The following is a 27,814-nucleotide window of genomic DNA, read 5'->3' as shown; positions in this document are numbered from 1 at the left end:
GGCAGAGTTAGGGTACTGGAGGGATGACCTTCAATTGGCTTTACTTGTCCTTCGCTTTTCTTGTGTGGGAACATTGTTGAATCAGTTTTGCTTCTTTTGTGAAGTGTTGCAGGGAAGGTCATTGATTATTATTATAGTTTGGACTTTCTCCCCTTGCAGGGGAAAATCCTCGCATTTAGTTTTAATATTTAGGTCATTAATGTAGATTGGAAACAAAAGAAACCTTTCTAAAATTAGATTTTCAGCCCCTCTCAAGTATTCTTTGTTCCTAATTTTTAATCAGCTTCCTATTTGAGTCCTTTATTCTACCTTGTTTTCCTGTGAATTTTCATTTACTTTCATATGGGACTTTGCCAAAAGCTTTCTTGGTTCTGTTTCATTGTTGGCTGACTAAATGCCATCCAGCTATTTGTATGACAACTTCAGTAATGTTGAATCACATTACACTTCTGCCCTTCTACAGTCTCCCTTTTAAAATTGATGGATACTTTTTACAGTCTTAAATTCTTGCCATAATATAGATCTTTTCTGCTGACTTCTTTTGAGTTTTCTCCTCTTACCATGTTGTTATGGCACTTCTGAAATTGCTACTGTATTCTGAGTCCATCATTCTTGCTAACAGAACACATGATTTAACAAAGGTTGTGTTTGTATTTTTAGGCCCTGTTTTAAGTTGCATTTCTGTCTAAGCTTGCTTATGAGGCAAAACATTTGTTAGCTGAAAGGATAGCCAATTAATAGACAATTCGGCCCCTGCAGAAGCTTAATTGGCCACCAGGAGTTGCATACTGGCATCCTAGGATAACACTCCTGCTAAGTCGGCAATCCTTCTGGAGAAGCACCTCCTCTCAGTGCTGCCTTTATGGTGCAGTCAAAACAGGAACCTTGTGTGGGAGGTTGTGCAACCAACCACTCCATAGTGTTCTGAGATACTGTGTTTCCTGCCCCCCAGCTACCTCTACATAGGGGTTTTAACAGCAAAATTAACTGGCATGGCTCCTGACGTAATAAAACTCACTACGCACTTGGTTTGAGCATAAAGCAAGGCTTTAATCAACTTGTTTCAGAACATGGAGGTCTAGTTGTATTTCACTAGCTCCTTGTCATACAAAATGTCCCTGGAAAGCTGGGCTCACGCCCGAGTATTTATACTCCTTGGACGATGCCACTAGCTGGCCGTCCAGCGTTATTTCATGAGTAGTTTCTTGATGATGAGATTTATAACAGCTCCGACCTTTCATCGCTATATCTTTAACCCTGCACACAATACCTATAATTTCTAAATGTGGGTAATTATCTTTGCTGTTAAGAACATAAATCATGGAACAAGAAATGTAATTTGGCTCCCTAAGCTTGTTCCGTTCACTGACCAGGTACAATCTGCCCAATTACAAATTCTTCCTAACTTATGAAAATCATGAGAGACGTTGTGTAAAATTTCTCGCAGACCCACTGAGGTCTTTGATAAAATGAAAGAATATCTATCTAACCATACAATCTCCATTATTCAACTTTGAATGTTTGCTTTTAGAAGAAGATATTTCCTTGGGCCCAGGCCATTATGTTCAATGAATTATTTGAAAATCCCTTTTCATGTATCACTGTAATCTTTAGACCCATTCTTTACCAGGTTTCTTTTCAAAGAATTACATAACACCCCATGAACTGTTCACTTGTGGGGGGTAGGGGGTATCCTTCCAATCTCTCGTTTTGCTTGAGGTTTGCGAACTTTGTGGTCATGTCCTCTGGTTCTACACTTGCAATCCATACCCTGCTTAAGTTTATGTTATCCATGCCTTTGCTCTCACTATGATACAATTTGCATGAATATGATTTGTACCACAATCGATATATACCTTTGGAAAAAGTACAATAAGGTATCTTGCTCTAACTGTGTCAGCTGTGGCTCAGTTGGTAGCACACTCACCTGAGTCAGAAGGTTGTGGGTTCAAGCCTCACTCCAGAGACTTGAGCACAAAATCCTGGCTGACACTCCAGTACACTGCAGTACTGAGGAAGCGTTGCACTGTTGGAGGTGCCCTCTTTTGGATGAGACTTTAAACCGAGGCCCCGTCTCCTCCCTCTCAGGTGGACGTAAAAGATCCCATGGCACTATTTTGAAGAAGAACAGGGGCGTTATCCCCGGTGTCCTGGCCAATATTTATCCCTCAATCAACATCACTAAAAAACTGGGGGCTAGAAATTCAAGGCCGTAGCGCCATTAAATGGCGCTAAAACTGCAGCTGCCACTCTTTCGCCAGCTGCTGACAGGTCCCACAGCGACCGCCGTTTCCATCCTTACCTTTGCGCTGCCAGTAACTGGCAGCGCCATCCCCAACGAAATGGCGGTGTTGTGACGTCATAAGCGCAAACTTTGTCCCTAGCGCTGAATTCAGCGCTGGGCCCTAAGCACGGTGTGCAAAGCAGCTGACAGTGGTGATGTTTGCACCTCTTAAAAGGGACACGCATATCGTTTTGTTAAGTTTGAATTTAAGGTTTCAGACTTTTTTTTTGATTTTATTGAAGTGGTGGCTTACTGCAATAGATGTGAAAAGTTTACGTGTGTAGGGAGTGCTGCTGGATGCTTGTTAGTGCTCATATGGTAAAGTAAGGTCTTTGAGAAGAGAGAACATGCTGCGAATACTCAGCAGCCACACAACCTCCATGGAGAGAAAAAGAGAGTCTATGTCTCGGGTCGAGATGCTGCCTTACCAGCTAAGTATTTCCAGCATTTTTTCTGTCATTTCACATCTACAGCCTCTGCTTGCAGACGGAAGAGGAGGAAGCTGCAGAGGAGGAATTAGACAGAAGGATGCATCCCAGACAACCCCTTTGTGGCTAGGATATCCGGGATGGAATCATCCGCCTCCGGTCCCAGTGACCACAACCCCAATTCCCCTTTCAACATTAGTCCCACACCTTCCCTTCCCTCTGTTACTGACCATCACAGCGTCCTCTTGGCCACGATGCTGAAATAAAAGCCACCATAAAGCAAACCTCCCAATCCACCTATATACATCTAGCCATCCAATGTGACATCAAGAAATCAACTCATCACCCATATACATTCTCTTAGTGACTGTCTTCTGTGTGCCTTTGCCCATCCTACTGATGTCACGCAGTGGCTGCAGCATGGCTGGTGGAAGGCTGCTGATTTTCAGTGGGGGACACTGCAAATGTCCTTGCTGGTTGACCATGAGCAGCTGGTGGCTGGCCTGCATGGTCTCCTCCAAGGGGTTGAGGTGAGGCTAGGAATGGGAGATGTGCCTCGTGATTGGTGCAGATTGTTGGTAGGTGAGTGATTGGGGGTGGGGGTCGTGCAGTGTGTAAGGCTAGTGATTCAGTTGGTAGGAGACGGCTTTTGAAGATGCATTCACTGACCTTGACCAGTGGTCTGAGGTCATGAAGCTTCTTTGGACACTGGAGCCAGGTGGTGTGGGGGGGTGGGGGGTGGGGCGACACTGCTGGCAGCGACGGTCTCGGTGATGTACTTCCACTTCATTCTTTCTGGCGGGCCTCCTGGCTATCTTGCAGTGTTGACCCCCTGCACAGTGCTGGAATGCTGCATGCAAGATCCTGGGTGCCCATTTCCTGGCTTGCTGAGCTATTTCTGTTAGTGCTGAGGCATTTTTCCCATTTTTTTGAGGTTAGGAAGGGAATTTAGCTTTAAGGACTGAATATTCACATTTCAGACTTTTTAATTTTTTTTAGAAGGCAGAAAAGGGCTGAAAACTGCATTGTTTCACTTCATTTTAATTTGTATTGCTTCAGTGTGCATGGCCCCTTTTAATTCTCAGACCTCTTCATTGCCCAGAATGCCTTGCGAGCTCCACAGCCTCGCTCCCAGAGGCTGTGGGAAGCTGCAATGCCGCACCTGGACAGAATCTTCACCTCGGATGCCTCCAGCAACGCTACCAGGACTGCGTTGCACGGAAGGTAAGCGCAGTGCCAACAATCTCCAGCCCTCCGGATGAATTTTGCCCCTGTTAGCATTGCGGCCATTTTCAGTGGCTGTTAACTCCGGCAACTTTGCTGGCTAACACGAATTTCTGGTCATTATCACAGTGCTGTTTGTGGGTGCTTGCTGTGCACTAATTGGCTGCCACGTTTCCTACATTACAACAGTGACTATACTTCATTGGCTGTAAAGCACTTTGGGACGTCCTGAGGTCGTGGAAGGTGCTATATAAATGCAAGCTTTTTAAGTCTTTTTATTTAAAAAAAGATCTTTGACGCTGGATTTGATATCATTATCGCCATGGGCACGATGCCGTTTTTACGAAGCTAACGGTGGAGCGGCACAACTCGGGCAGCAACTTTTGGATATTCACATTCAACCACGCACCTGCTCCTTGCCTGAAGTTGCTGTACCATTTACCCATAAATAATGGCAAGCGCCATTAGTCTTGCTGTTATTTTGGCAGCAAATTCTGCCCTGTTGTGAGAGTTTGGCCCTTTCCTTGTTTATGCTGATTTATGCCAATTTTACATTCAGGTGCATTCTAATGACATTCACAGGAAATTTGAGAGTAACTTTGGCGGAATGGGCACATTTTGATGTCTAACTTCCAGGTTGCACCCGCGGAGGAAATTGGAGGCCCAGGAGCCTGAAGCCTTGCTGATCCTTTTACCTTTTCTCCAGTTGCAGTGTACATCATTTCTGCAGAAGTACACATTTGTATCCTGCACTCCTGTCAACAGAGTTTCAAATTATGTCAAGCTATTTTTGTACAGTGTTCATTTCTTTTTAATATTTTGTTATAAATGGAGATTTTTTTTGAAAGTCTCTCTTAAAACAAATAGAAAATAAACGTATTGTGGTAAATGCAGATCAAATGGGGAAGAGGGCGGCACTGTGAATTCACATCCCCTGCTTTAATTCGACAGTCTGGATACAAATCTAGCCCAGGTTGAAGGTCTCATCTCTTCGCAGGCTGTCAGCATGTGAGATTAGTTTGGGCATTCTTGATCCGATTCCTAATGGGTGTGAGCTTACATTATAAAACTACCCAGAAATCATCAATTCCACTCACAGAATTGATGATGTGGGAAGTGGAAAATGTAACGCTGGTGTGGTAGGGCAGGGCTATCTAACCTTGTGAAGCAATGGGCCAGAACTTGTGAATAATTTAATTAAGTGTGCACTTAAACGACAATGTTAGCATGGCTGCTCCAATGCCAACGGCATGTTAGATGCACCCTAAGGTACTCACTGCTCCTTCATTTCTGTCTCTTCGCCACCCACTTTGTGCTCTTACTGCTCTTTTTTCCTTTTCCACGTCTTATTCCTCTGTTATTACGTTTATCTCCTTGTCTCTAACTGTGAGTGGTGAGACGCCAGGTTAGTAGTAGCAGCGGGAATCGAGTGAACAGATTAGAGGTGTCCGCTGTATCTCGGACATGATGGAAGGGATGCCAGTGATGATGTGCTGGGATAGAGCCCAACAGTTTCTTGGATGGCAGCCTAGTGTAGGGAACAGGAGTTCAAGCAAACCTCAGGCTCAGCCTCTGAGCCTGGGCCAGTTAATTGCTCCAAGGTTTTCCTCCTTTTGCTCCGATACCCAGTACAGAGCTGCAGATAAGTGAGGTGTACACTCTTCATGGAAAAACACCCTCCTCTGGAAAAACTAATTGATGCTGATCTGGGGTTGATTCTTGGGAGTTTCAAACAAGAATGTAACAGGCTTTCTCAGCAGGAGTACACCGGATTAACATAAAGCTCTTGCTCCTAGCAACACTGCTCTCCTTTCAGAAGGACCTGACACAGCAATTCACAATACTGAGGGGTGGAAGGCAGCAGTGCTGGGAGTGGGAACCTCCTCTCTATCCAATGCACTCTTGCTGACAAAGCTCACAGCGCTGTCTGAGATTTTGTTTATAAATTTCCACGAACCCACCGACAGATCAATTGTTGCTGCAAATGAGAGGGATCAACAGTTGGGGTTCTGTGGGTCAGATAAGATCAGGAAGTGGGTTAGATTTTTCCCATGGGCCTTGGATCTAACAAACAGTAGGGGGTGATCTGAGGCTGGGGCTATGGCACACTGGGAGAGGATTTACTCTGCACTCAAGTCTATCGACATCTTACAACTATTTAAGAAGAATGTGTTTTTATGATGTCATTACATGTAGCCACAGGGGAATTCTTCACTCATTGTTGGAGCAGTTTAGAAAGGGAGTTTTGCTCTGCATCTGTTGTGCATTACTGGAGATGATAACACCAGGGGACCAGAAAGTACTCCTTTCGCCAATGCTAACAAGCATCAATTGATGAGTGCAGGCCGGGAGACACCAGGAAATTCTTCTTTTTAAAAAAAAAAAGTTGATTGCTGCAGATGTTTTCACCACAAAGGAAATGATCAGAGAAAAGTGAAGATTATTGTTAAAAACACTGGTATTCAACTAGCTGTTGAAGTGCGCAAATAGAAACTGTCCAGCCCACTTGAAATTTCTGTAGGCTCAGCAGGCAAACAAAAGATATGTTGCATAATTGGCTGAGTGCAGCAGCCATAATCGTGAAGGAAATACCCAGGGCCTTTTCAAATTGGACTCCGGTTTATTTGCACTTCTCTTTTTCTTAGCTAAATAAGCAATAACACAAAAACATCATTCATCTGACATGATGTGAATAACCATGAGGCTCAGACAATCCAAATCCCTAAAACTAATTAGACAAGGAAAATGTTATGCATAGGGAAATATGTTACTGTTTAAGATGTTATATTCCCCTTTTTATTATTATTTAATTCACTCTGTTACACAACATTCACCAACTGAAAGGGCTCTGCATTCAGCCTTGGAGCCCCCCACCCCTCTGGACTCCCTCCAATAATCCTACTTTCTTGGATTACGGAGGCCAAAACAGAAGACAGCACTCCAGATGAGACCCCGCTCAACCAGATTCAACTTCAGTGCCTCTTTTGAGTCATATCCCTGGCTTTATATTCCAAACATTTTATTAGCTTTCTTGATAGCACTGAATCGACGGTTTTAACAACCCATCTACCAAAAACTCGCTTCCTCTTTCCGTCAAGAATGTTATTGTTTAACGTGTACACTGTGGCTCACTGGGTAGCACACTCGCCTCTGAGTCAGAAGGTTCAAGTCCCACTCCAGGGACTTGAGTACATAAATCTAGGCTGGCACTCCAGTACAGTACTGAGGCAGTGCTGCACTGTCAGAGGGGCTGTCTTTCGGTTGAGACGCTAAACTGACTCCTTTTCAAAAGCACTTTGAGACGTCCGGTGGTCGTGAAAGGCGCTATATAAAAGTAAGTCTTTTTTCCTCATTTTTGCTGCTTCTAGCTAATATCATGACTTTACACTTATCTTTATTGAGTTCTATCTGCAACCTGCCCATCCAATTACCTAGCCTTTCTAGGTCCGTTTGGATTATGCATCATTGGTCACTGCGCCCAACTTTGTATCTGCAAACTTGGGATACCTTGGGAAATATTCTCTCCGCTATTATTTATTTAAAAAATAAACAGCAACTCCTACAGGGGCTCACTGGTAACTGGTTTCCACTCTGACCCCCTTCCCATGCACCACTTTTGCTTTGCAGCCATGCAACAATCCAAAATAAAATTTTGCCATCTACACCATGAGCATGCATTTTGTGAATTAATCTGTTACGTGGGGTATTGTCAAATGCCTTCCTGCAATCGAGATCAATAATCTGCTGCTTCATCCCTATTTACTGGATCTGCAACCTCTTCAAACAAATCCACTAAATTGGTCAGACATATCCTAGAATCATTGAATGATACAGCACAGAATGAGGCTTTTCAGCCAATCGTGCCTGTAACGCGGCTCTTTGAAAGAGCTATCCAATTCGACCCACTGCCCTGCTCTTTCTCCATAGCTCAGCAAATTTTTCCTTTTCAAGTATTTATCCAATTTCTTTTTTAAAGTCACTATTGATTCTGGTTCCACCATCCATTCAGGCAGTGCAATGCAGATCATAACCACTCGCTGTGTAAACAATGTTATCCTCATGTCATTTTTTTTTGCTAATTACAGGTAGACTACCCTTTATCCGGACTTCCGAAAACCGAAACCCTCTTAAAAACCGAAGGTTTTTTCGTTCAGCGTAAGTCGTGCGTACGAACGAAAAAACCTTCGGTTTTTAGAGGGTTCCGGTTTCGGAAGTTCGGATAAAGGGTAAGTCGTGCGCACGACCCCCCGCCGACCCCCCCCCCCGCGGACCCCGACAACCGCCGGCCCCGACAACCGCCGACCCCCCCGCGGACCCCGCCGGCCCCGACAACCGCCGACCCCCCCGCGGACCCCGCCGGCCCCGACAACCGCCGACCCCGCCAGCCCCGACAACCACCGACCCCCCCCCGCGGACCCCGCCGGCCCCGACAACCGCCAGCCCCGACAACCGCCGACCCCGCCGGCCCCGACAACCGCCAGCCCCGACAACCACCGACCCCCCCACGGACCCCGCCGGCCCCGACCCCGCCAGCCCCGACAACCACCGACCCCCCCCGCGGACCCCGCCGGCCCCGACAACCGCCGACCCCCGCCGACCCCGACTGACTTACGCTGAGCGTCAGCGTAAGTCGTGCGCACGACCCCCCGCCGACCCCCCCCCGCGGACCCCTGCCGACCCACCTTCCGAAATCCGAAATTCTCCTTTATCCGAAACTCGGCTGGTCCCGAGGTTTTCGGATAAAGGATAGTCTACCTGTACTTTAAATCAGTGTCCTCTGGTTACCGACCCTTCTGCCACTGCAAACAATTTCTCTTTATTTACTTTATCAAAACCCTTCATGATTTTGAACACCTCTATCAAATCTCCCTTTAATATTCTCTGCTCTAAGGAGAACAATCCCAGCTTCTCTAGTCTTTCCAGATAACTGAAGTCTTTCATCCCTGGTGCCATTCTAGTAAATCTCCTCTGCACCCTCTAAGGCCTTGACATTCTTCCTAAAGTGTGGTGCCCAGAATTGGTCACAGTACTGCAGCTGGGGCCTAAAGGTTTATCATAACTTGCTTGATTTTGTACTCTGTGCCTCTATTTATAAAGCCAGGGATTTCAAATGCCTTATTAACAGCCTTCTAACTTGTCTTGTCACCTTTTAAAGATTTGTGTACGTACACCCCCAGGTCTCTCTGTTCTTGCACCCCCTTTAAAATTGTACCATTTATTTTATATTGTCGCTCTTCTTTCTTCCGACCAAAATGAACCATTTCACACTTCTGTTAAATTTCATCTGTCTGTCTGTGTGCTCCTGAAGTATGTTACTATTCTCCTCACTGTTTACTCCATTTCCAAGTTTTTCATGTCATCTGCAAACTTTAAAATTATGCCCTGTATACCCAGGTCATTAGTCTATATCAAAAAGAACAGTGGCCCCAACCAGTGTTCCCTGTAAGGTGCACGGCTGTGCACTGCTCCAGGCAACCCGCACAGCCGGCTTGCCAGCATTTCAATGTAAAAACCGCGCATGTGCGATATTTTAAACGGCCCGTGCAGCCCCTTAGTGGGGCCGTGCAGGGCCAAAAAAATTACAGGGAACATAGGTCCCAACACCGACCCCTGGAGGACACCACTGCACATTTCACTCCAGTCTGAAGAACAACCGTTCACCACTACTCTCTGCTTACTGTCCCTTATCCAATTTCGTATCCATGCAGTCGCTGCCCCTTTAATCCAATGGGCTTCAGTATTGCTTACAAGCCTATTATGTGGTACTTTATCAACCACCTTTTGAAAGTCCATATACACCTCGACCGCACTACCTTCATCAACCCACTGCGTTACTTCATCAAAGAACTCAATTAAGTTAGTCAAACACGATTTGCCTTTAATAAATTCGTGCTGGATTTCATTTATTAACTCATATTTTTCCAAATGCCAATTAATTTTGTCCCAAATTAATGTCTCTAAAAGCTTCCTCACCACCGACGTTTTGCTAATTGGCCTGTAATTGCCAGGTTTATGCCTCTCCCCTTTTTTGAACAGGGGTATAAAATTAGCAATTCTCCGGCCCTCTTCACCTCCCGCGTATCTAAGGAGGATTGGAAGATTGTGGCCAGAGCCTCCACAATTTCCACCCTTACTATCCTCAGCAACCTAGGATGCATCCCATCCGGCTCGGGTGACTTTTCTACTTTTGAGCACTGCCAACCTTTTAAGTACCTGCCCCTTCTAAAACCATGCTGACTCTGTAATCAGACTTGACCCTTAAGATTATCCCGTATGTTATCCCTCATCAAAGTCTCAAACACTTTTCCCACAATTGAAGTAAAGCTTATGCATCCATTATTTGAAGGTTCATCCATTCCCTTTGACTTTTTTACTACTTTCCATTCTGCTGGGATGTTGTCTTTGGATCTTGTCTTTGGATCTATCAGAACATTGGAAGATGTCCATGAGGAAATTTTCAATCTCCTTAGCCATCACCCTTCAATGGAAATTGTCAGAGTCTGGATCCTTCTTTACCTTAAGATTCCTAAACCTTTAGTATCTGCTCTTCCTCCCACAATTCTAACAACATTATCTCTTCCGTTTCCCCTTATAATTTTTAAAAAAGTCGTAAAGTAATGATTTCGTAATTTTGCCACAAACACCACTCCCTACTGTCACTTGTAAATGCTCCAACGTTTCTTTGCACCTTCTCTAGTTCTTGATATAGTTAAAGAATGCTTTGTTATTGTATTTTATATTTTCTGTTACATTCCTCCCATGTCTCATGTTCCCTTATTTCAACTTGGCTTATTACTCCCTCTTCATTACTTGGGAACAATTCAAATATTGGCTTCCCCTTGTGGATTCCCTCGCTTGCTTTTTAGGAGCCTTCAGGAATTGAAATGCTGAAATCCTTTTTCCAAAGAGATTTCAGTGTGGTTATTTTCTGCACTGGGAAATAAACGTGCCCCTGGAAAAACTAGCTAGCTTATGTGCACGGTTCTGTTTTTCAAGAACGTTACCAATTCAGATAGGATAGGAGAGGTGGTGTAAAGGTATCGAAGGCTCCATTAAGGACAAAGGGGGGAAAAATTGGGATGCGCCCCCTCTGGGGCGCTAACTTTGCCAGGGCACTACTTTTAGCGCCTTGAAAAAATTAGCACCTCAAGCAGGAGACTGGGCGCGACTGGAAGCACTCCCCCTTCCCTCTTGGGTTGCTGCAGCTTAATATCGCGGCGCTACGTGCCGCAGTGCCACGCACGTCGCACCGTGGTACTGCAGGCCTCCCTCCCCTTATTAAAGGGGAGGGGCCTTGTGCAGCGTGAACCAGGGCCCTGCTGGGCCACCAGGGAGCGGGTGCTGGCAAAAGAACCCGGCACCCCGCGGGAGGAGGGCAGAGCGAGCAGGTGCTGGTAAGCGGCCAGCAAAATAAATGGCCGCCCTGCTCCTCCCCTTTAAATATTGCTGCCCCGGCCGCACGTATGCACCCTAACCCTGTCGGACATAGCGTCCGGCGGTACATCGGGATGCGACCCAAGTTTGCGGCCAGGGCGCAGTGCCGCGGGGCACGACCGGCTACCGCCGCCGCCCATCTCCCACTGAATTTCGCGGGAAGTGTCAGCGGTGCCGCGCCCAGGTGCTAGTTGCTTTGCACCCCGTTGGGTGCTAATGGGAGGTGCAAAGCAACCGAATTTTGCCCCTAAAGGGTTGGATCTTTAAATATTACAAATGTACTCCAAGATTTCGTAAGCTCCAGTAGTGGAACAATACCATGGAGGTTGGGAATTTTTGTAGAGAAGTCTGGGTGTCACCACCCAAACCTTAGTGAATACCTCATAAGCACAATTATATATGGTGATACTTATCCTCCAGGCTTTTATGTACCTATTGAAAATCTTGTTGCTGTTTGCTGAGGACCTGGCATCCTATTATGGTTGAATGCAATCATGGAATCAAACAGTACAGAAGAAGACCGTTCGGCCCATCGTGCCTGTGCCGGCTCTTTGAAAAGACTATTTAATTATTCCCACTCCCCAGCTCTTTCCCCATAGCCCTGCAAATTTTTCCTTTTCAAGTATACATCCAATTCCCTTTTGAAAGTTACTATTGAATCTGCTTCCAGCACTCTCTCAGGCAGTGCATTCCAGATCATCATAACTCACTGCAAAAAAAAAACTCATCTTCCCTCTGGTTCTTTTGCCAATTATCTTAAATCTGTGTCCCCTGGTTCCTGACCCTTTTGCCAGTGGAAACAGTTTTTCCCTATCTACTCTATCAAAACCCATCATAATTTTGAACACCTCTATTAAATCTCCCTTTAATATTCTCTACTCTAGGAGAACGGATTCCAGCCTCTCTAGTCTCGCCACATAACTGAAGTCCCTCATCCCTGGTACCATTTCTAGTAAATCTCCTTTGCACCCTCTCCAAGGCTTCCTAAAGTGCGGTGCCCAGAATTGGACTCAGTGTTCCAGCTGTGGCCGAACCAGTAATTTATGCTGGCCTGGCCTGCTGAGTATTTCCAGCATTTTCTGTTTATATTTCCTGTTTATATTTCAGTGATTTATAAAGCTTTACCATAACTTCCTTGCTTTTGTACTCTCTGCCTCTATTTATAAAGCCATGGATCCCATATGCTTTTTCTATAGCCTGACCAACTTGTTCTGCCACCTTCAATCAAACTCCATTTGTCGCATCTCTATCCAGAATATTGAGAACTTGGAGTTTCTCCCAGGATATCCTCCTTGCTTTCCTCCCTCACCGTCTGCACTGAGCAACTCCTTGCACTTGGTGATTTAACTCTTTATGAAGCAGTCACCAGTCTGATTTTCAATTTACTTTTCAAGTCTTGTTTAATTTTAACAGCAACATTTTGAAAAATCATGTACATTGACAGTTTTCAGTCTATTCTCACTGCAGACTTCTCCACTAGTAGAATGATCATTGACTTCTTTCATAATGTGTTACATTACAATACATTCACCCAAAACCGCCCTACAGTCCCTCTCATTACTGCGTCTAGTTGTTTTTTAAATGGATCCATGATTTTTGCCTTTATCATTCTGCCTGAAGTCCAATCAAAGTGTTGATCACTTTCTGAATGAAGAAGAACCTCCTGATATCAGTCCTAAAGTTACCTTTTACAAGTTTGAATCTACGTCTCCTTGTCCGACTTCCACAATTTCAGTTAAAATAATATTCAGAATTTACCTTTTCCATACATCCACTATCTTAAGATGACTTCTTTGATACCTCCTTTCTAGGCTTAAAAGCCCAAGTCTCTCCATTGTTTCCTTAGACCTCTGACACCAGGAAACAGCCTCACGACACATCTCTGCACTGCCTCCATGTTTGAATGTCTCAGGACACCGTACTCCAGGTAGTGGTCTGAACAGAGCATTATACAGTTTGATCATTACTTCTTCTGACTTCCCGTTTTGGCTATGTAGTTAAACATTCTGTTTGCTTTGTTGATTGCTGCTCTGCATTGGTTGGACATGTTTAGCACAAGTTCTATAAGACTCCTTGGTCTATTTCAACGTAGCTATTTCAATGCCATTCATGGAAGTATATATGTTGCTTATTCTGCTATTGTTTTTGCAGCACTGAAATTGTTTGCCATTTATTTGCCCACATGCTTAGTTTGTCCAATTCGTGTTGTAATTTTTGAGCTGTTTCCTCTGATTCCATTGCTTCTCTCAGTTTGCTATCAGCAAATGTGACTACTTTGCATTGACTTTCTGGGCTCGATTTTATTAACGGAGGCGGGTTGAGGGCAGGATTGCTGCTCGGCAGCTTTCAGACCCGCACCCAGCTGCCGCCTCCCAGCACTTCCGATTTTTGGATTGATTGGCCTCGTTATGGCCGACATGCGCATCCCTCCAGGCAATTGCTTGAAGGATGTCAGTTTCTTGCGTCTGATGACACGTTGTTTGTTTGAAAATTTAAAGAGACCGTGTCCCCTTTGCAAAAAATGTCATTGGGATGGCTTGGTGCTTTATTATCTAGAAAGGGGAGTTGACAGTGTCTGTTCTGAGCAAAATTTAAAGAATGATATTGCTGGTCATATTATTCCAGAAAGAGATTCATGATTTTTTGATACGACTTTATTATCTGACTATGAAATGAAAAAGATGCCAGATGTGTTCCAATCACTTGCTTAGTAATATTAATGCTGTTTTCTCTTAAAGATGCTGGGAGCTGCAGGAATGGCATCCCCAAAAACTAAGGCTGCAGCCAGGTTCAATGAGGGCTCTTGTTGAGGGAGTTCGAGGACGTCAGGAGGTCCTCTTCCCTGGAAATGGAAGGAGGAGGCCTCCTCAGCAAACCAAGGCAGCTTGGCTGCAAATTGCTGAGGAGGTGAGCTTGAGGCCTGTGTGCAGACGCACATGGGTTTAGTGTCGAAAAAGGTGTAATGATCTGCTGAGATCACCTAAAGTGTTGCCTCTGTGTCATGGAAAATGGAAGTTCAAGAGTGAGGGCTCAGGGCGATTTCTACTGCAAATCTACTGACCTTGTGACTGATGGTGGTGACACTGAGCGCAAACCACCGTTTATTGGACAGATGATACCTGGGGTTTTGAGAATGTCAGACTTATATTCATCTCCATGTGCCAGCCACCTGTGGTTGAAGCGTTGGCTTACGCGAATCTGGCATAGATGAGTGCATCCCTTGCTTGACGATCATCAATGTGGTTGCCTGCTGCTGGATTGGCCACATCCGGCCCCGCAAGGCGTCACTCCCCGTCCTCCTCGTCCTCTTCCTCGTCCTCTTCATTTTCCTCCAAGGAGGCTGTGTGCTGAGCCACTTGATCATCTGGCAGCACTAAGCCGCGCTGCTCTTCGAATCTGACGACCAGGGTGAGAGGATGTAAATGGTTCCCATCCCGTTGTTGTAGAGTTCCGTTGAGGCAAGAAGCTTGCAAGTGCACACTCAAAGTGGCCTGAAATTATTCCAATTAGTTCACACAGCAGATGGGTATCAGCTTGACCAGTCACAAGGTCAGTAAATTTGCAAAACCTTATCCCAAACCTCCAACAACAAAGTTGTTGCATCTGAATGCCAGCCATGTTACAGGAGCGCTTTTAAAGTTCTGCACCAATAATGACAGATCACGTCCTCCACCAACTCGTCTCCTTGCAGCTGGACTGTTTCTGACAAGACGGGAAACAGGAGCCAGAGGCACGAAAATATGAAACCACTTTCAAAATAGGATTAGCAAGGCAGTTAACAGGCTCTTAACTGCCTTAACTACCTGTCCCACCAGTTGGAGTCGGGTCAGTTTGGGAGCAGCTGAACAGACACGAAAATCACGTGGAGGTGGGTTGGCAGACTGAAGCCATTTTTTATGATTTTCGCAGGTAATGTGCCTCCTCGGGGCTATTAAAATTGAACCCTCTGAGTCTAGGCCATTTATGTAAATAAGAAATGATAGTGGTCCCAATACTAAACCCTGGGGAACTCCACTCAAGGTTTTCTTTCCACCTTCCCCAACTGAGCTAACTCCTCTAATAAGTACACATTGTTTTCTACCCTTCAGCCAGTTTCTTAGCCATTCCCAGCATTTACCCTGAATCTCCACTGCTTTGAGTTTGACAAATATCCTTTCATGAGGGTTTTTGTCAAATGTCTATTGGAAGTTTAAGTACACTGTATCATAGCTCTTTCCACAGTCACCTTGGAATGTTACTTCCTCAAAGAGGTCGAAGCATTTGGTCAGGCGTGATCTTCCTTTCTGAATCCATGTTGGCTACTATTAACTCGGTGATTATTATTGAGATGCTCCTCAATTTTACTCCTGATGATCAATTCCATTGTTTTACATGGAATGGAGGGCAGACAGATTGGTCTGTTGACGATTGTGTCTGTTTTATCACCCTTCTTGAATATGGGCACTACATCTTCAATGTCCAGTGACTAGTGTCCAGTGATTTCTTCATAATGGTTGTCAGTGCCTTCCGAGTTTCCTTCAGCGCTCTGGGATAGATACTGTCAATCCCCAGTGATTTGTTTGTCTTGAATCCTTTTAACAACAACCAATTTCATTTATATAGCACCTTCAATGTAGAAAAATGTCCCAAGGCACTTCACAGGAGCCTGATCAGACAAAATTTGACACCGAGCCACATAAGGAGATATTAGGACAGGTGACTGGGTAGATTTTATGGAGCAGCTTAAAGGAGGTGGAGAGGCAGAGAAGTTTAGGGAGGGAATTCCAGCATTTGGGACTAGACAGTTAAAGGCACAGCCCCCAATGGTGTAGTGAAGGAAATTGGAAATCCACAAGGGGCCAAAATTGGGGGAATGCAGAGTTCTCAAAGGGTTATCTAGGACTTACTTCACATTTATATCAAAGTTGTTCATTTTACTTTGGTTAACTCTGGGGAGAACATGCTGCTCATATTTTCCCTTGTGAACACTTTACATTATTTTTGGTGATGGGGGAGGGAGAAGTAGATGTCGGAAAATTTATGATAGTCGTGAGAGCACTGCTTTTATGCACCTTCTTGCACTCGTTTCAGAGCAGCAGTGGTAGATGTTTGGAAGCAGGTTGGGCCTGGGGAGGAACAAGAGTATTGTGGTTAATTGAGGATTTTTTGTTCTCAAAAATCCTGCATTATTCAAGATAACACATTTCATGCAAAATATACAAAATATTCCAGTGCTTCTTTAAATTCAGTTTATTCTTTGATTGCTGTTGTTTAATTTTGATTTAGGCTGGAGTACACTTGCTGTGCACCATAGATGAGACTAATTACACTGACTGCTATTATTAATTTTGTAACATCCACTTTTGTAAAGTTTATCAAATATTCACACTGTTGCTCACTGGCACACCTATTGCCCAGGATGGCTGGGATGTTTCAGCAGCCTGCTCCCATCCTTTGGCAGCTTGCTCCAACTGAGAGAAATATCTGTCTCCCTAATCTTTCCCCAGGCTGCTCCTCACTGCTTCAATGTTCTAGGAAGTGGGGGTGGGATGTGGGGCGGGGCGGGGGTCGGTAAGAAAACTATTGCAAAGGGAAAAAGGAGAAAGTGGTAACAAAAGTGGAAAAGGGAAATGGTGAGAGAAGAGGAACAACTTTGGAAGAGAGACAGAAAAAGACACAAGTAAAATTCTGACAGGACTGGACAGACTAGATGCAGGAAGGATGTCCCTGATGGTCGGGGAGTCCAGAACCAGGGGTCACAGTCTAAGGATAAGGGGTAAGCCACTTAGGACAGAAATGAGGAGGAATTTCTTCACCCAGAGAGTGGTGAACCTGTGGAATTCTCTACCACAGAACGCAGTAGAGGCCAATTCATTAAATATATTCAAGAAGGAGTTGGATATATTTCTTAAGGCTAAAGGGATCAAGGGGTATGGGGAGAAAGCAGGGACCGGGTACTGAATTTGGATGATCAGCCATGATCGCATTGAATGGCGGAGCAGGCTCGAGGGGCCGAATGGCCTACTCCTGCTCCTATCTTCTATGTTTAAAGGAAGACCGTGGGAAATGGAGGGGTAGGGGAAGAGTGAAAAGATAGAACTAAAGGGACAGACCAGTCAAGACTGATTGAAGAAGAGGATAACAAATGAGAGATAGAAGTGGAGCAGAAGGGAGAGAGAGAGACGGACTTAATTGAGAGACTGAAGTGGAGGAAGGGGAGAAAGTCAGAAATGGAGGAGAAGGGGATGAGTGTTATAAGGAGGGGGAGCTGCAGGAAACTCGTAGTGCAAATAGTGGGGAGAGTGTAGAGTTTAGTGTCAGTGAGAGTGAGTGGAGAAAAAGTACTGAAATATTTAATGATTTATTTTATTATATTTTACTTTCATTTACTTAAATTGACTTAATTGTCCTAATTTTACCTGTTCAATACCAAGAACTGCTTTATTTGGTGCCTTACCTGTGGGCTGCTTTGAAGCAATAATTAGTTAATTAATTGGTTATATAAGTGGTTTGATAGTCTAGTTGTTTTTCTTTACTGTGGCAGTTGGACTGTTATGCAAGTTAAAACAGTATAACTTTGAACTTATTAGTGAGGGATTAGTCTTGAGTAGCAAGAGACCAGTGGAGTTCAGCCTTCTTGGTAGTTCAATCTTGAAGTACATTTCACTTGTTATTCTAGGGGTTAAACCACTAAGTTGTTTGATTTTATTAAACTTTTAATAGAAAAGAGTTGTGTGTGCTAGGGCAGAGAGGAGTTGCTGAAGCCTGTGGTGGGTGATAGCTGTGCAATGTGGCAAATCCTGGACACGACTTGCTTTGGGGAGCAGCACACATGTGGGACATGTCTCTGACTGCTTGTGCTTGAGCTTATGTTTTTTGAGTTCGGGGAGCAGCTTGGAGGATTGCATTACATAATTTAAGCGGCATGGGATGTTTTACGATGTTAAAGGCACGACAGGAAACTCTCTTTTTACCGGCACCTAAATAACCGGAAATCTCTCTTAACCGGCAAAATTCAGGAGTAGGTTCAGGTAAGTTTTACTTCATATTAGTGGCCGTGTAACCGGGGTTCCTGCACCTGTTGCCATGCAACAGGGACGCCTGGATCTATGGCCGTGTACGGGGCTCTCGTACCTTAGTAAGTATACCTCTCTGTAATCCGGACTTTTTGATCAACCGGCACCACGCCGGTTCCGTTGGTGCCGGATAAAAAAGAGTTTGCTGTACATAAATGCAAGTTGTTGTTGTACATAGGGAAGTCTGAAGGATTTCTGGAATACACATTATAGGAGCTGATTACTCTGCAGGCAGAGTGAGTTAGTGAGGAAGGGATGTAGGTAACTAAATATTTGGGGTATGAAGAGGAGGCAAGAGGCAGTGCAAGGATCCCCTGACAGTGTTGAATTGATCAACAGGTGTTCAGTACTTAATGGGCCAGATCTTGCAGGAGCGGGCCATCTCGCGGCGTACGCCATTAGTTAGATTTTTTCCTGCACCCTTTAGCTTGGAAATATTTTGTGCCGTAACTTGCTGGAAGTGCGAGCTGATAACAGCACGGTGAGGGAAACAACAGCAACAACTTGTATTTATATAGCACCTTTAACGTAGTAAAACGTTCCAAGGCGCTGCACAGGAGTATTATAAGACGAAAAAATTTGACACCGAGACACGCAAGGATAAATTAGGGCAGGTGACCAAAAGCTTGGTCAAAGAGGTAGGTTTTAAGGAGCGTCTTAAAGGAGGAAAGAGAGGTAACGAGGTGGAGGGGTTTAGGCAGGGAATTCCAAAGATTAGGGACTAGGCAACAGAAGGCACGGCCACCAAAGGTTGAGCGATTTATAATCAGGGATGCTCGGGGGTGCAGGTATCTCTGGGTTGGGGGGGGGGGTGGGCGTTGTGGGGCTGGAAGAGATTACAGAGATATGAAGGGGCGAGGCCATGGAGGGATTTGAAAACAAGAATGAGAATTTTGAAATCGAGGTGCTGCTCAAACGGGAACCAATGTAAGTCAGCGAGCACAGGGGTGATGGGTGAATGGGACTTGGTGCGAATTAGGACACGGGCAGCCGAGTTTTGGATGACCTCAAGTTTACGCAGGGTAGAATGTGGCCGGCCAGCCAGGAGTGCATTGGAATAGTCAAGTCTAGAGGTAACGGGCATGGATGGGGGTTTCAGCAGCAGATGAGCTGAGGCAAGGGCGGAGACGGGTGATGTTACGAAGGTGGAAATAGGCAGACTTTGTTATGCTGCGGATATGTGGTCGGAAGCTCATTTCGGGGTCAGATATGACACCAAGGTTGCAAACAGTGTGGTTCAGCCTCAGACAGATGTTAGGGAGAGGGATGGAGTTTGTGGCGGGGACCGAAAACAATGGCTTCGGTCTTCCCAATATTTAATTGGAGAAAATTTCTGCTCTTCCAGAACAGTATGTCGGACAAGCAGTCTGACAATTTAGAGACTGTGGAGGGGTCGAGAGAAGAAGTAGTGAGGTAGAGCTGTGTGTCATCAGCGTACATGTGGAAACTGACGCTGCGTTTTCGGATGATGTCGCCACGTAGATGAGAAATAGGAGGGGGCCAAGGATAGATCCTTGGGGGACACCAGAGGTAATGATGCAAGAGCGGGAAGAGAAGCCGTTGCAGGTGATTCTCTGGCTACGATTAGATAGATAAGAATGGAACCAGGCGAGTGCAGTCCCACCCAGCTGCACAACAGTGGAGAGGCTTTGAAGAAGGATGGAGTGGTCAACCGTGTCAAAGGCTGCAGACAAGTCAAGAAGGACGAGGAGGGACAGTTTACCTTTGTCACACTCTCAAAGGATGTCATTTGTGACTTTGAGTGCCGTTTCGGTACTGTGGAAAGGGCGGAAACCTGATTGGAGATTTCAAATGTGGAATTGCGGGAAAGATGGGCATGGATTTGGGAGGTGACAACACATTCAAAGACTTTGGAGAGGAAAGGGAGGTTGGAAATGGGGCGGTAGTTTGCAAGGACGGACGGGTCGAGGGTTGTTTTTTTGAGGAGTGGGTGATGACGGCAGATTTGAGCGAGAGGGGGACAGTACCTGAGGAAAGAGAACCGTTAACAATGTCAGTTAACATGGGAGCCAGAAAAGGAAGTTGGGTGGTCAGCAGTTTGGTGGGAATCGGGTCGAAGGAGCAGGAGATAGGTCTCAAGGGGCATATGGGACTTCAGTAAACAGGGAACCAACAGTGTATCTCCTTAACCAATGAGATTTGAGAAAGAAACAGAGGAACGACTGCGAAGAAGGATGAATTAAAGTGGGTGAATTAGAGTCAAATTAGGTCCAGAAAGAGAAATAGAGTGATAAAGAAAGATTGACTTAAGAGTGAGAGAAAAAATGAGACTGAATGGAAAAGTAAGTTAAAAATTTAACATTTAAAAAATCTCTAAAAACTATTTTCCATCTGAAGGAATGAGACTCCACAGTTTAAACTGTTCCCTTTCTTGCCAGAGAGGTTAATTGGCACAGCATTAACAATTGTCACATTGTTAAAAAGGTACAGGAAACTTTGGTTTATCCGGAGGTTAACTGTCCAGAATGCTCGAGCCACTGGCAAAAATAAGGAGCCGTTTCATTAGGTTTTTTTTCTTTTCGTTGCTTTTTTTTCACCAGTCAGGCTCTGCAAGGTCTCGCTGAAGCTGTTGCTAAGCTACAGAGATGCTTGCAAGGTACGGCCGACTGTTTAGAAGCTGTTGCTAAGCAACAGGGTTTGTTGCCAGATACGGAGCTCAAAATCTCCATATGTTTCAACATTAACGCTGGTTTGTCCGGCAGTTTTGATGGGACGGCAACAGCTCGGTCCCGTCGGTGCCGGATAGCACAGTTTCCTGTACTTGGCTGTAAGTTCCAGCCCTAACTTTCTGCAGCGAATTTAGTGCGCAATTAATGTGCAAATCCAGCAAGTTCTTAAAAATAACGGGGAGGGTAAGAACGAGCTGCCGTTTGTGTGAAGCAAACTGCACAGCAGAGTGGTGTAAATCGACCAGCAAGTTCTGGAGATTTGCAACCCAAGGTGTTTTACTTAATCCTCTGAATTTATTGGCCAATTTGCACATTGATAATGGCGTGCATCATTAACACATTTTTGTAGCAAGACTCGGCAATGACAATGACAGCAACTGGTGTAGGCCAGTTATGGCACTTGCCAAAGCTAGGGAGGGGGCCAAGTGCAGAAATGCAGTAGTAGGTAGGGGATACCTTAGTCAGGGGAATGGAAAGGCCCTTTTGTAGCTGCAAATTTAAATTCAGTTAATTAAATAAATCTGAAATAAAAAGTTAGTATCAGTAATGGTGACCATGAAACTATCGGATTGTCATAAAAACCCATCTGGATCACTAATGTCCTTTTTAGGGAAGAAAATCTGCCATCCTTACCTGGTCTGGCCTATGTGACTCCAGACCCACAGCAATGTGGTTGACTCTTAACTGCCCTCTGAAATGGCCTAGCAAGCCACTTAGTTGTAAAAAACCGCTACGAAAAGCAATAAGAATAAAACCGGATGGAGGCTTGTAAAATTATGAAGGGTTGTGATAAGATAAACAAGGAAAGATTATTTCCGCCGGCTGGGGAGTCAGTCATGAGCGGTCATCAATTTACAATTGCCAGTAGAGAGGTTCGAAGACATGTCTTTATGCAAAGTTGTAACTGCTTGGAATGTTATGCCACAGACATTGAGGCAGAGACCATTGCATCTTTTGAGGGAAGAATAGATGAAAATTTGAATGTTTCTCAGATACAGGACTATGGACAGAGAGAAGGCAGAGGTATTCATTTTGATTGCTCTAACAAAGAGTTGGCCTGATGCAATGGGCCGAATGACTGCCTCCTATGCTGTAAACGTCTTTGGTTTTATGGGAAAGAGACTAAAGTGGAATTGGAGAAGGAGAGACAAGTGGATGAGGAGGAGAGATGTTTGGGCGGGGCTGGGGGGAGGAGGGCAGACAGAGGATGAGTAGGAACAGTGGCAGAGGACTAAAGAGACAAAAGTGACAAAGTGTAATGGAACTGGTAGTGGTGGTGAAGAGTGGGATGCACATTTTCTTTGGCTAGTGGGATATGAGAGGCTGAAAATGTTAAGTGAGGTTCAATTTAAGTTTTGAGAACCAGTAAATCAGATAGCATTGTTTAAATTTAGTGTCGATAATGACAATTGGCTTGAGTGAAAGTGTGTGGGCAGGACATGCTTAAGGTGAGTCTGATCTTTCTGCCATCAATTTGTAGATGGTTGCTGCTGCTGCTCTCTTACAATTCATTGAAGTGTAGAGCATGTTTCCTAGCCACAATAATTACAGCTGATATGAGAATGTTTGACTTTTTTTCTCATACAGATTCAAGTGATTACAAGAATAAATGGAGAAGGTGTTGGGAGAGTTGCATTGATCATCTTGGTAAGCTCTGAGCTGTCAACTACCAGCACAATGTTAGTGATATTGTTCCCCTCTCCATCTCCAGCTTCAGCCATTTGGTAAATACTAAAATGCCCTCATTGTGAAATACGTGTTTGTTGAGCGTGTGACATTCTCCGTTGAATATTTTGTTTCTAATATTATGCACAGTGAAACAAAAATGCATGAGAGATTTATAAAAGCTTTGAAGATTGCAGTTCATCAAATGCCTCATTAGATTTGTCTTTCAGCGTGTTACCGTACTAACTGACGATGGCACAAATGGGTGAGGATCCATATTTAGATACTTCACAACAAGAGGTGCAGCATTAATTTATTGGTGTTTAATTTTGAGTTAATTGAAGGATTCAGTTAAACAAGTAAGCTGCTCCAGGACCATCTGTTGCTACAGCTGGCCTTTCTGTTTTTATCTGGAAAATAATTCCCACCCCAATCCACTTCATGTAATTTGAACTGGGCCGAGAGAGTGACGCCACCATTCATGGAGACTGACCAGTTCTTGCATTGAAGATGTTTCAGCAGGTATTACTATATGTGTGAATTACAATTTATAATCTGGGTCATTGGTTTATAGTGACTAAGTGAAATTACAATTTTATTACAAGATTTTTTTTTCCAGTGTTTTGTATTATGCAATTCCAGGGTGCTTGACATTTCAGCTACAGACGCTTGCAGCCACACCTGAGTGTTTAGAAGCTGTTGCTAAGCAACAGTGTTTGTTGTCAGATACGGAGATAAAAATCTCTATCTTTCAACATTAAGTCTGGAGTGTCCGGCAGTTTTGAGGCAACGGCAGCAGCTCGGTCCCTTCAGTGCCGGATAGCACAAAGTTTCCTGTATTAAGAAAGTGATAACAGGGCACTTAGAAAATCATAATATGATTGGGTAGTGTCAACCTGGTTTTCTGAAAGGGAAATAGTTTTTGGCAAATTTATTAGAGTTTTTTGAGGATATAACTAGCAGGGTAGATAAAGGGGAACCAGTGGATGTAGTATATTTGGATTTCCAAAAGGCATTCGATAAGAACATAAGAAATAAGAGGAGTAGACATTATGGCCCCTCGAGCCTGCTCCACCATTCAATAAGATCATGGCTGATCATGGACCTCAACTCCACGTTCCCGCCCGATCCCCATATCCCTTGATTCCCCTAGAGTCCAAAAATCTATCTATCTCAGCCTTGAATATAATCAAAGACTCTGCATCCACAGCACTCTGGAGCAGAGAATTCCAAAGATTTACAATCCTCTGAGTGAAGAAATTCCTCCTTGTCTCAGTCTTAAATGGCCTACCCCTTATCCTGAGACTATGGCCCCTAGTTCTAGACTCTCCAGCCAGGGGAAACAACCTCTCAGCATCTACCCTGTCAATCCCCTTCAGAATCTTGTCTGTTTCAATGAGATCACCTCGCATTCTTCTAAACTCCAGACAGCATAGACCCATTCTATACAATCTCTCCTCATAGGACAGCCCTCTCATCCCAGCAATCAATCTAGTGAACCTTTATTGCACCGCCTCCATGGCAAGTATATCTTTCCTTAGATAAGGAGACCAAAACTGTGCACAGTACTCCAGGTGTGGTCTCACCAAGGCCCTGTACAATTGTAGCAAGACTTCTGTACTCTTATACTCCAAGGTGTTACATAAAAGGTTGTTATGCAAGATAAGGGCTCATGGGGTTGAGGGTAATATATTAGCATGGATAGAGAATTGGTTAATGGACAAAAAACAGAGTAGGGATAAACGTGTCATTTTCCGGTTGGCAAGCTGTAACTAGTGAGTTGCCGCAAGGATCAGTGCTTGGGCCTCAGCTATTTACAATCTATATTAATGACCAATTGTAACGTATCCAAGTTAGTTGACAATACAAAGCTAGTTGGGAAAGTAAGCTGTGAGGAGGACACAAAGAGCCTGCAAAAGGATATAGAAGGAGCAAGGGTGGAGTGAGATAAAAAGCGAGGTGGCAGAGCAGGCCTGAGACCAGAAGGAGCGAGAGCGGAGTGAGATAAAGAGCGTGACAGCAGAGCAGGCCCGAGACCAGAAGCAGCAGGAGCTGAGCGAGAGAGGAGCAAGATAGAGCGTGGTGGCAGAGCAGCCCCGAGACCAGAAGCAGATAGAGCTGAGCGAGAGAGGAGTGAGATATAGCGTGGTGGCAGAGCAGCCCCGAGACCAGAAGTAGATGGAGCTGAGTGAGCGAGAGAGGAGTGAGATAAAGAGCATGGCGGCAGAGTAGGCCCGAGACCAGAAGTAGCGGGAGCAACTCAAACACAGGCAGAATTTGAAAGTGACATCAGAGTAAAAAAACACCGAAAGTGACGTCGGCACAAGGGAAGGAGCTGATTGGTGAGAAGTTGGTGAGTGTTTCTTTTTAGAGGCATTTAAAAAGATTTCCAGTGTTTTTGTGCTTAGTGCAAGTTAGTGTGTAGAAAAAGAAAAAGAAACAAAGCAGATAGTATAAATAAATAATGTAGAGTAAGATATGGCAGAGCAGGTTGTGTGTCTGGACTGCAGTATGTGGGAGGTTGTGGACTGTCCTGAGCAAACACATCTGTAGTAGATGTCTCCGTCTCTAATCTCTCCGGCTCAGAGTCATTGAGCTGGAGTGCGAGTTGGAGACACTCCAACGCATAAGGGAGGGGGAGGAGTATCGGGACAGTTTGTTCTAGATTTTGGTCACACCTCATAGAGATGCAGGTTCAGAATGGGGTTGGTGTGACCGATACTGTGCAGAATAAGGGGGATCCCAGGTGAGATAGAGAATGAGGATCCATAGAAACTGATCCTATTCAAGAGGTACAATGTACTTGCTATCTGTGTGGATAAGGATAAAGACTGCTGTAAGGACAGCCAGAATGTGGACCATGGCACTTTGGAGCAGGAGGCTGTCCTAAGACCTGGGGGGGGGGGAGGGAGGGAGGGGGGGGAGGGGAGGAGGAGGCGGGGAACCGTTATGTGGTAGTTGTAGGAGATTCTATAATTAGGGGGACAATAGCATCCTTTGTAAGTAAGATTGAGAGTTTCACATGGTATGTTGCCTATCTGGTGCCAGGTTGAAGGACATCTCGAACCGGCTTGAAAGGATATTGGAGGGGGAGAATCCAGTCATTGTGGTCCATGTTGGGACCAACAACCTAGGGATGAGTCGGCAAGCGGTCCTGTTTGGTGAGAACCAGGAACTAGGAGCTAAATTAAAAGACAGGACCTCAAGGGTTATAATCTCTGGATTATTAGCTGAGCCACATGCAAATTGGCATAAGGATAAGCAGATTAGGGAGGTGAACACATGGCTGAAGGAATGGTGTGGGAAAGATGAGTTCCGTTTCATGGGGCATTGGCACCAGTAATGGAACAGGAAGGAATTGTACCATTGGGACGGGCTCCACCTGAATAGTTCTGGGATAATCGGAAAGGATAAATAGGACGGTCGCAAGGACTTTAAACTAGTAAATGGGGGGGAGGGGGGAGAGCTCGGGTGGAAAATGCAGTACAAATAATAGTTCAAAAACAAACGAAAGGGAAGAGAGTAGAGTAACAGTCAGAAATTGTGCTTTAGGCATTGCAGGTAATGGGAAAACTAAAATATGTAAAGTGATTAAACCAAGAGAGAGAAATAAGAAACATGTGAGTAAAACATTAGAGCTGAAGGACAGGCTAGGCTCAAATAAGTGTTCTCTATAAAAATGCACGGAGTATAAGGAATAAATTGAATGAACTGCAGGCGCAAATTCAACTTGGAGGGTATGACATGGTAGCCATTACTGAGACATGGTTGTAAGACGGTCAGGACTAGGAACTAAATATACCAGGTTATAAGGTCTACAGGAAAGCTAGGGAAAATGGTAGAGGGAGAGTCATGTCTTAGTAATTAAGGATGAAATCACTGTGATAAGAGAGACTACAAGCAGGCAGTGGAGACTTTATGGGTAGAATTATACGGAAATTACAGAGGAGTTTCCCTACTGTCTGCCACAGGGAAAGTCATCGCAAGAATCCTCCTCAATCGCCTTCTCCCAGTGGCTGAAGAGCTCCTCCCAGAGTCGCAATGCGGATTCCGCCCACTAAGGGGCTCAATGGACATGATCTTCACCGCACGTCAATTACAAGAGAAATGCAGGGAACAGCACCAACCACTGTACATAGCCTTCTTTGATCTCACAAAGGCCTTCGACACTGTCAACCGTGAGGGATTATGGAGTGTCCTCCTCAAATTCGGCTGCCCTCAAAAGTTTGTCACTATCCTCCGCCTGCTTCACGATGACATGTAAGCCGTGATCCTGACCGGCTCCACCACAGACCCAATTCACGCACGAATCGGGGTCAAACAAGGCTGTGTCATCGCACCAATGCTTTTCTCGATCTTCCTTGCTGCAATGCTCCATCTCGCCCTCAGTAAGCTCCCCACTGGAGTGCAACTAATTTACAGAACAAATGGGAAACTGTTCAACCTCCGTCGCCTCCAGTCCAGATCCAAGGTCGTCCCATCCTCTGTCGTCAAATTATAGTATGCAGATGGCGCCGGCGCTCACTCGGAGATCGAACTCCAAACCATCGTCAACACCTTCACCGAAGCTTACGAGAGCATGGGCCTTACACTAAACATCCGTAAGACAAAGGTCCTCTACCAACCTGCCCCTGCCACACAGTACAGCCCCCTGATTATCAAAATCCACAACAAGACCTTGGACAACGTGGACCACTTTCCATACCTCGGGAGCCTACTGTCAACAAGGGCAGACGTCGACGACCAAGTCCAACACCGCCTTCAGTGTGCCAGTGGCAGCTTTCGGTCGCTTGAGGAAGAGTGTTTGAAGACTAGGACCTCAAACCCGGCACTAAGCTCATGGTCTACAGAGCAGCAGTGATACCCGCCCTGCTGTATGCCACAGAGACATGGACCATGTACAGCAGGCACTTCAAAGCACTGGAGAGGTACCACCAACGCTGCCGCTGCAAGATCCTGCAAATCCATTGGCAGGATAGGCGCACCAACATCGGTGTTCTTGCTCAGGCCAACATCCCCAGCATCGAAGCTTTG

General features: G+C 45.0%; 1 protein-coding gene across 5 annotated transcripts in view; it reads left to right on the top strand.

Annotated features, from left to right (window-relative positions):
• atp8a2 (ATPase phospholipid transporting 8A2) overlaps positions 1 to 27,814 on the top strand; it is a 696,532-nt gene that overhangs the window by 30,749 nt on the left and 637,969 nt on the right. For all 5 annotated transcript variants that reach the window (XM_085999230.1, XM_085999229.1, XM_085999228.1 and 2 more), the window contains exon 3: positions 22,703 to 22,762. In XM_085999230.1, the coding sequence (XP_085855356.1) occupies positions 22,703 to 22,762 (60 nt within the window). The remainder of the gene's footprint in view (positions 1 to 22,702; positions 22,763 to 27,814) is intronic.

Source organism: Somniosus microcephalus, chromosome 10, assembly GCF_052327205.1.
Source record: "Somniosus microcephalus isolate GS21.2 chromosome 10, FLI_Smic_1.0, whole genome shotgun sequence".
NCBI lineage: Eukaryota > Metazoa > Chordata > Chondrichthyes > Squaliformes > Somniosidae > Somniosus > Somniosus microcephalus.
Note: the sequence above shows the minus strand (reverse complement) of the source record. Positions and strands in the feature narration are given on the sequence as shown.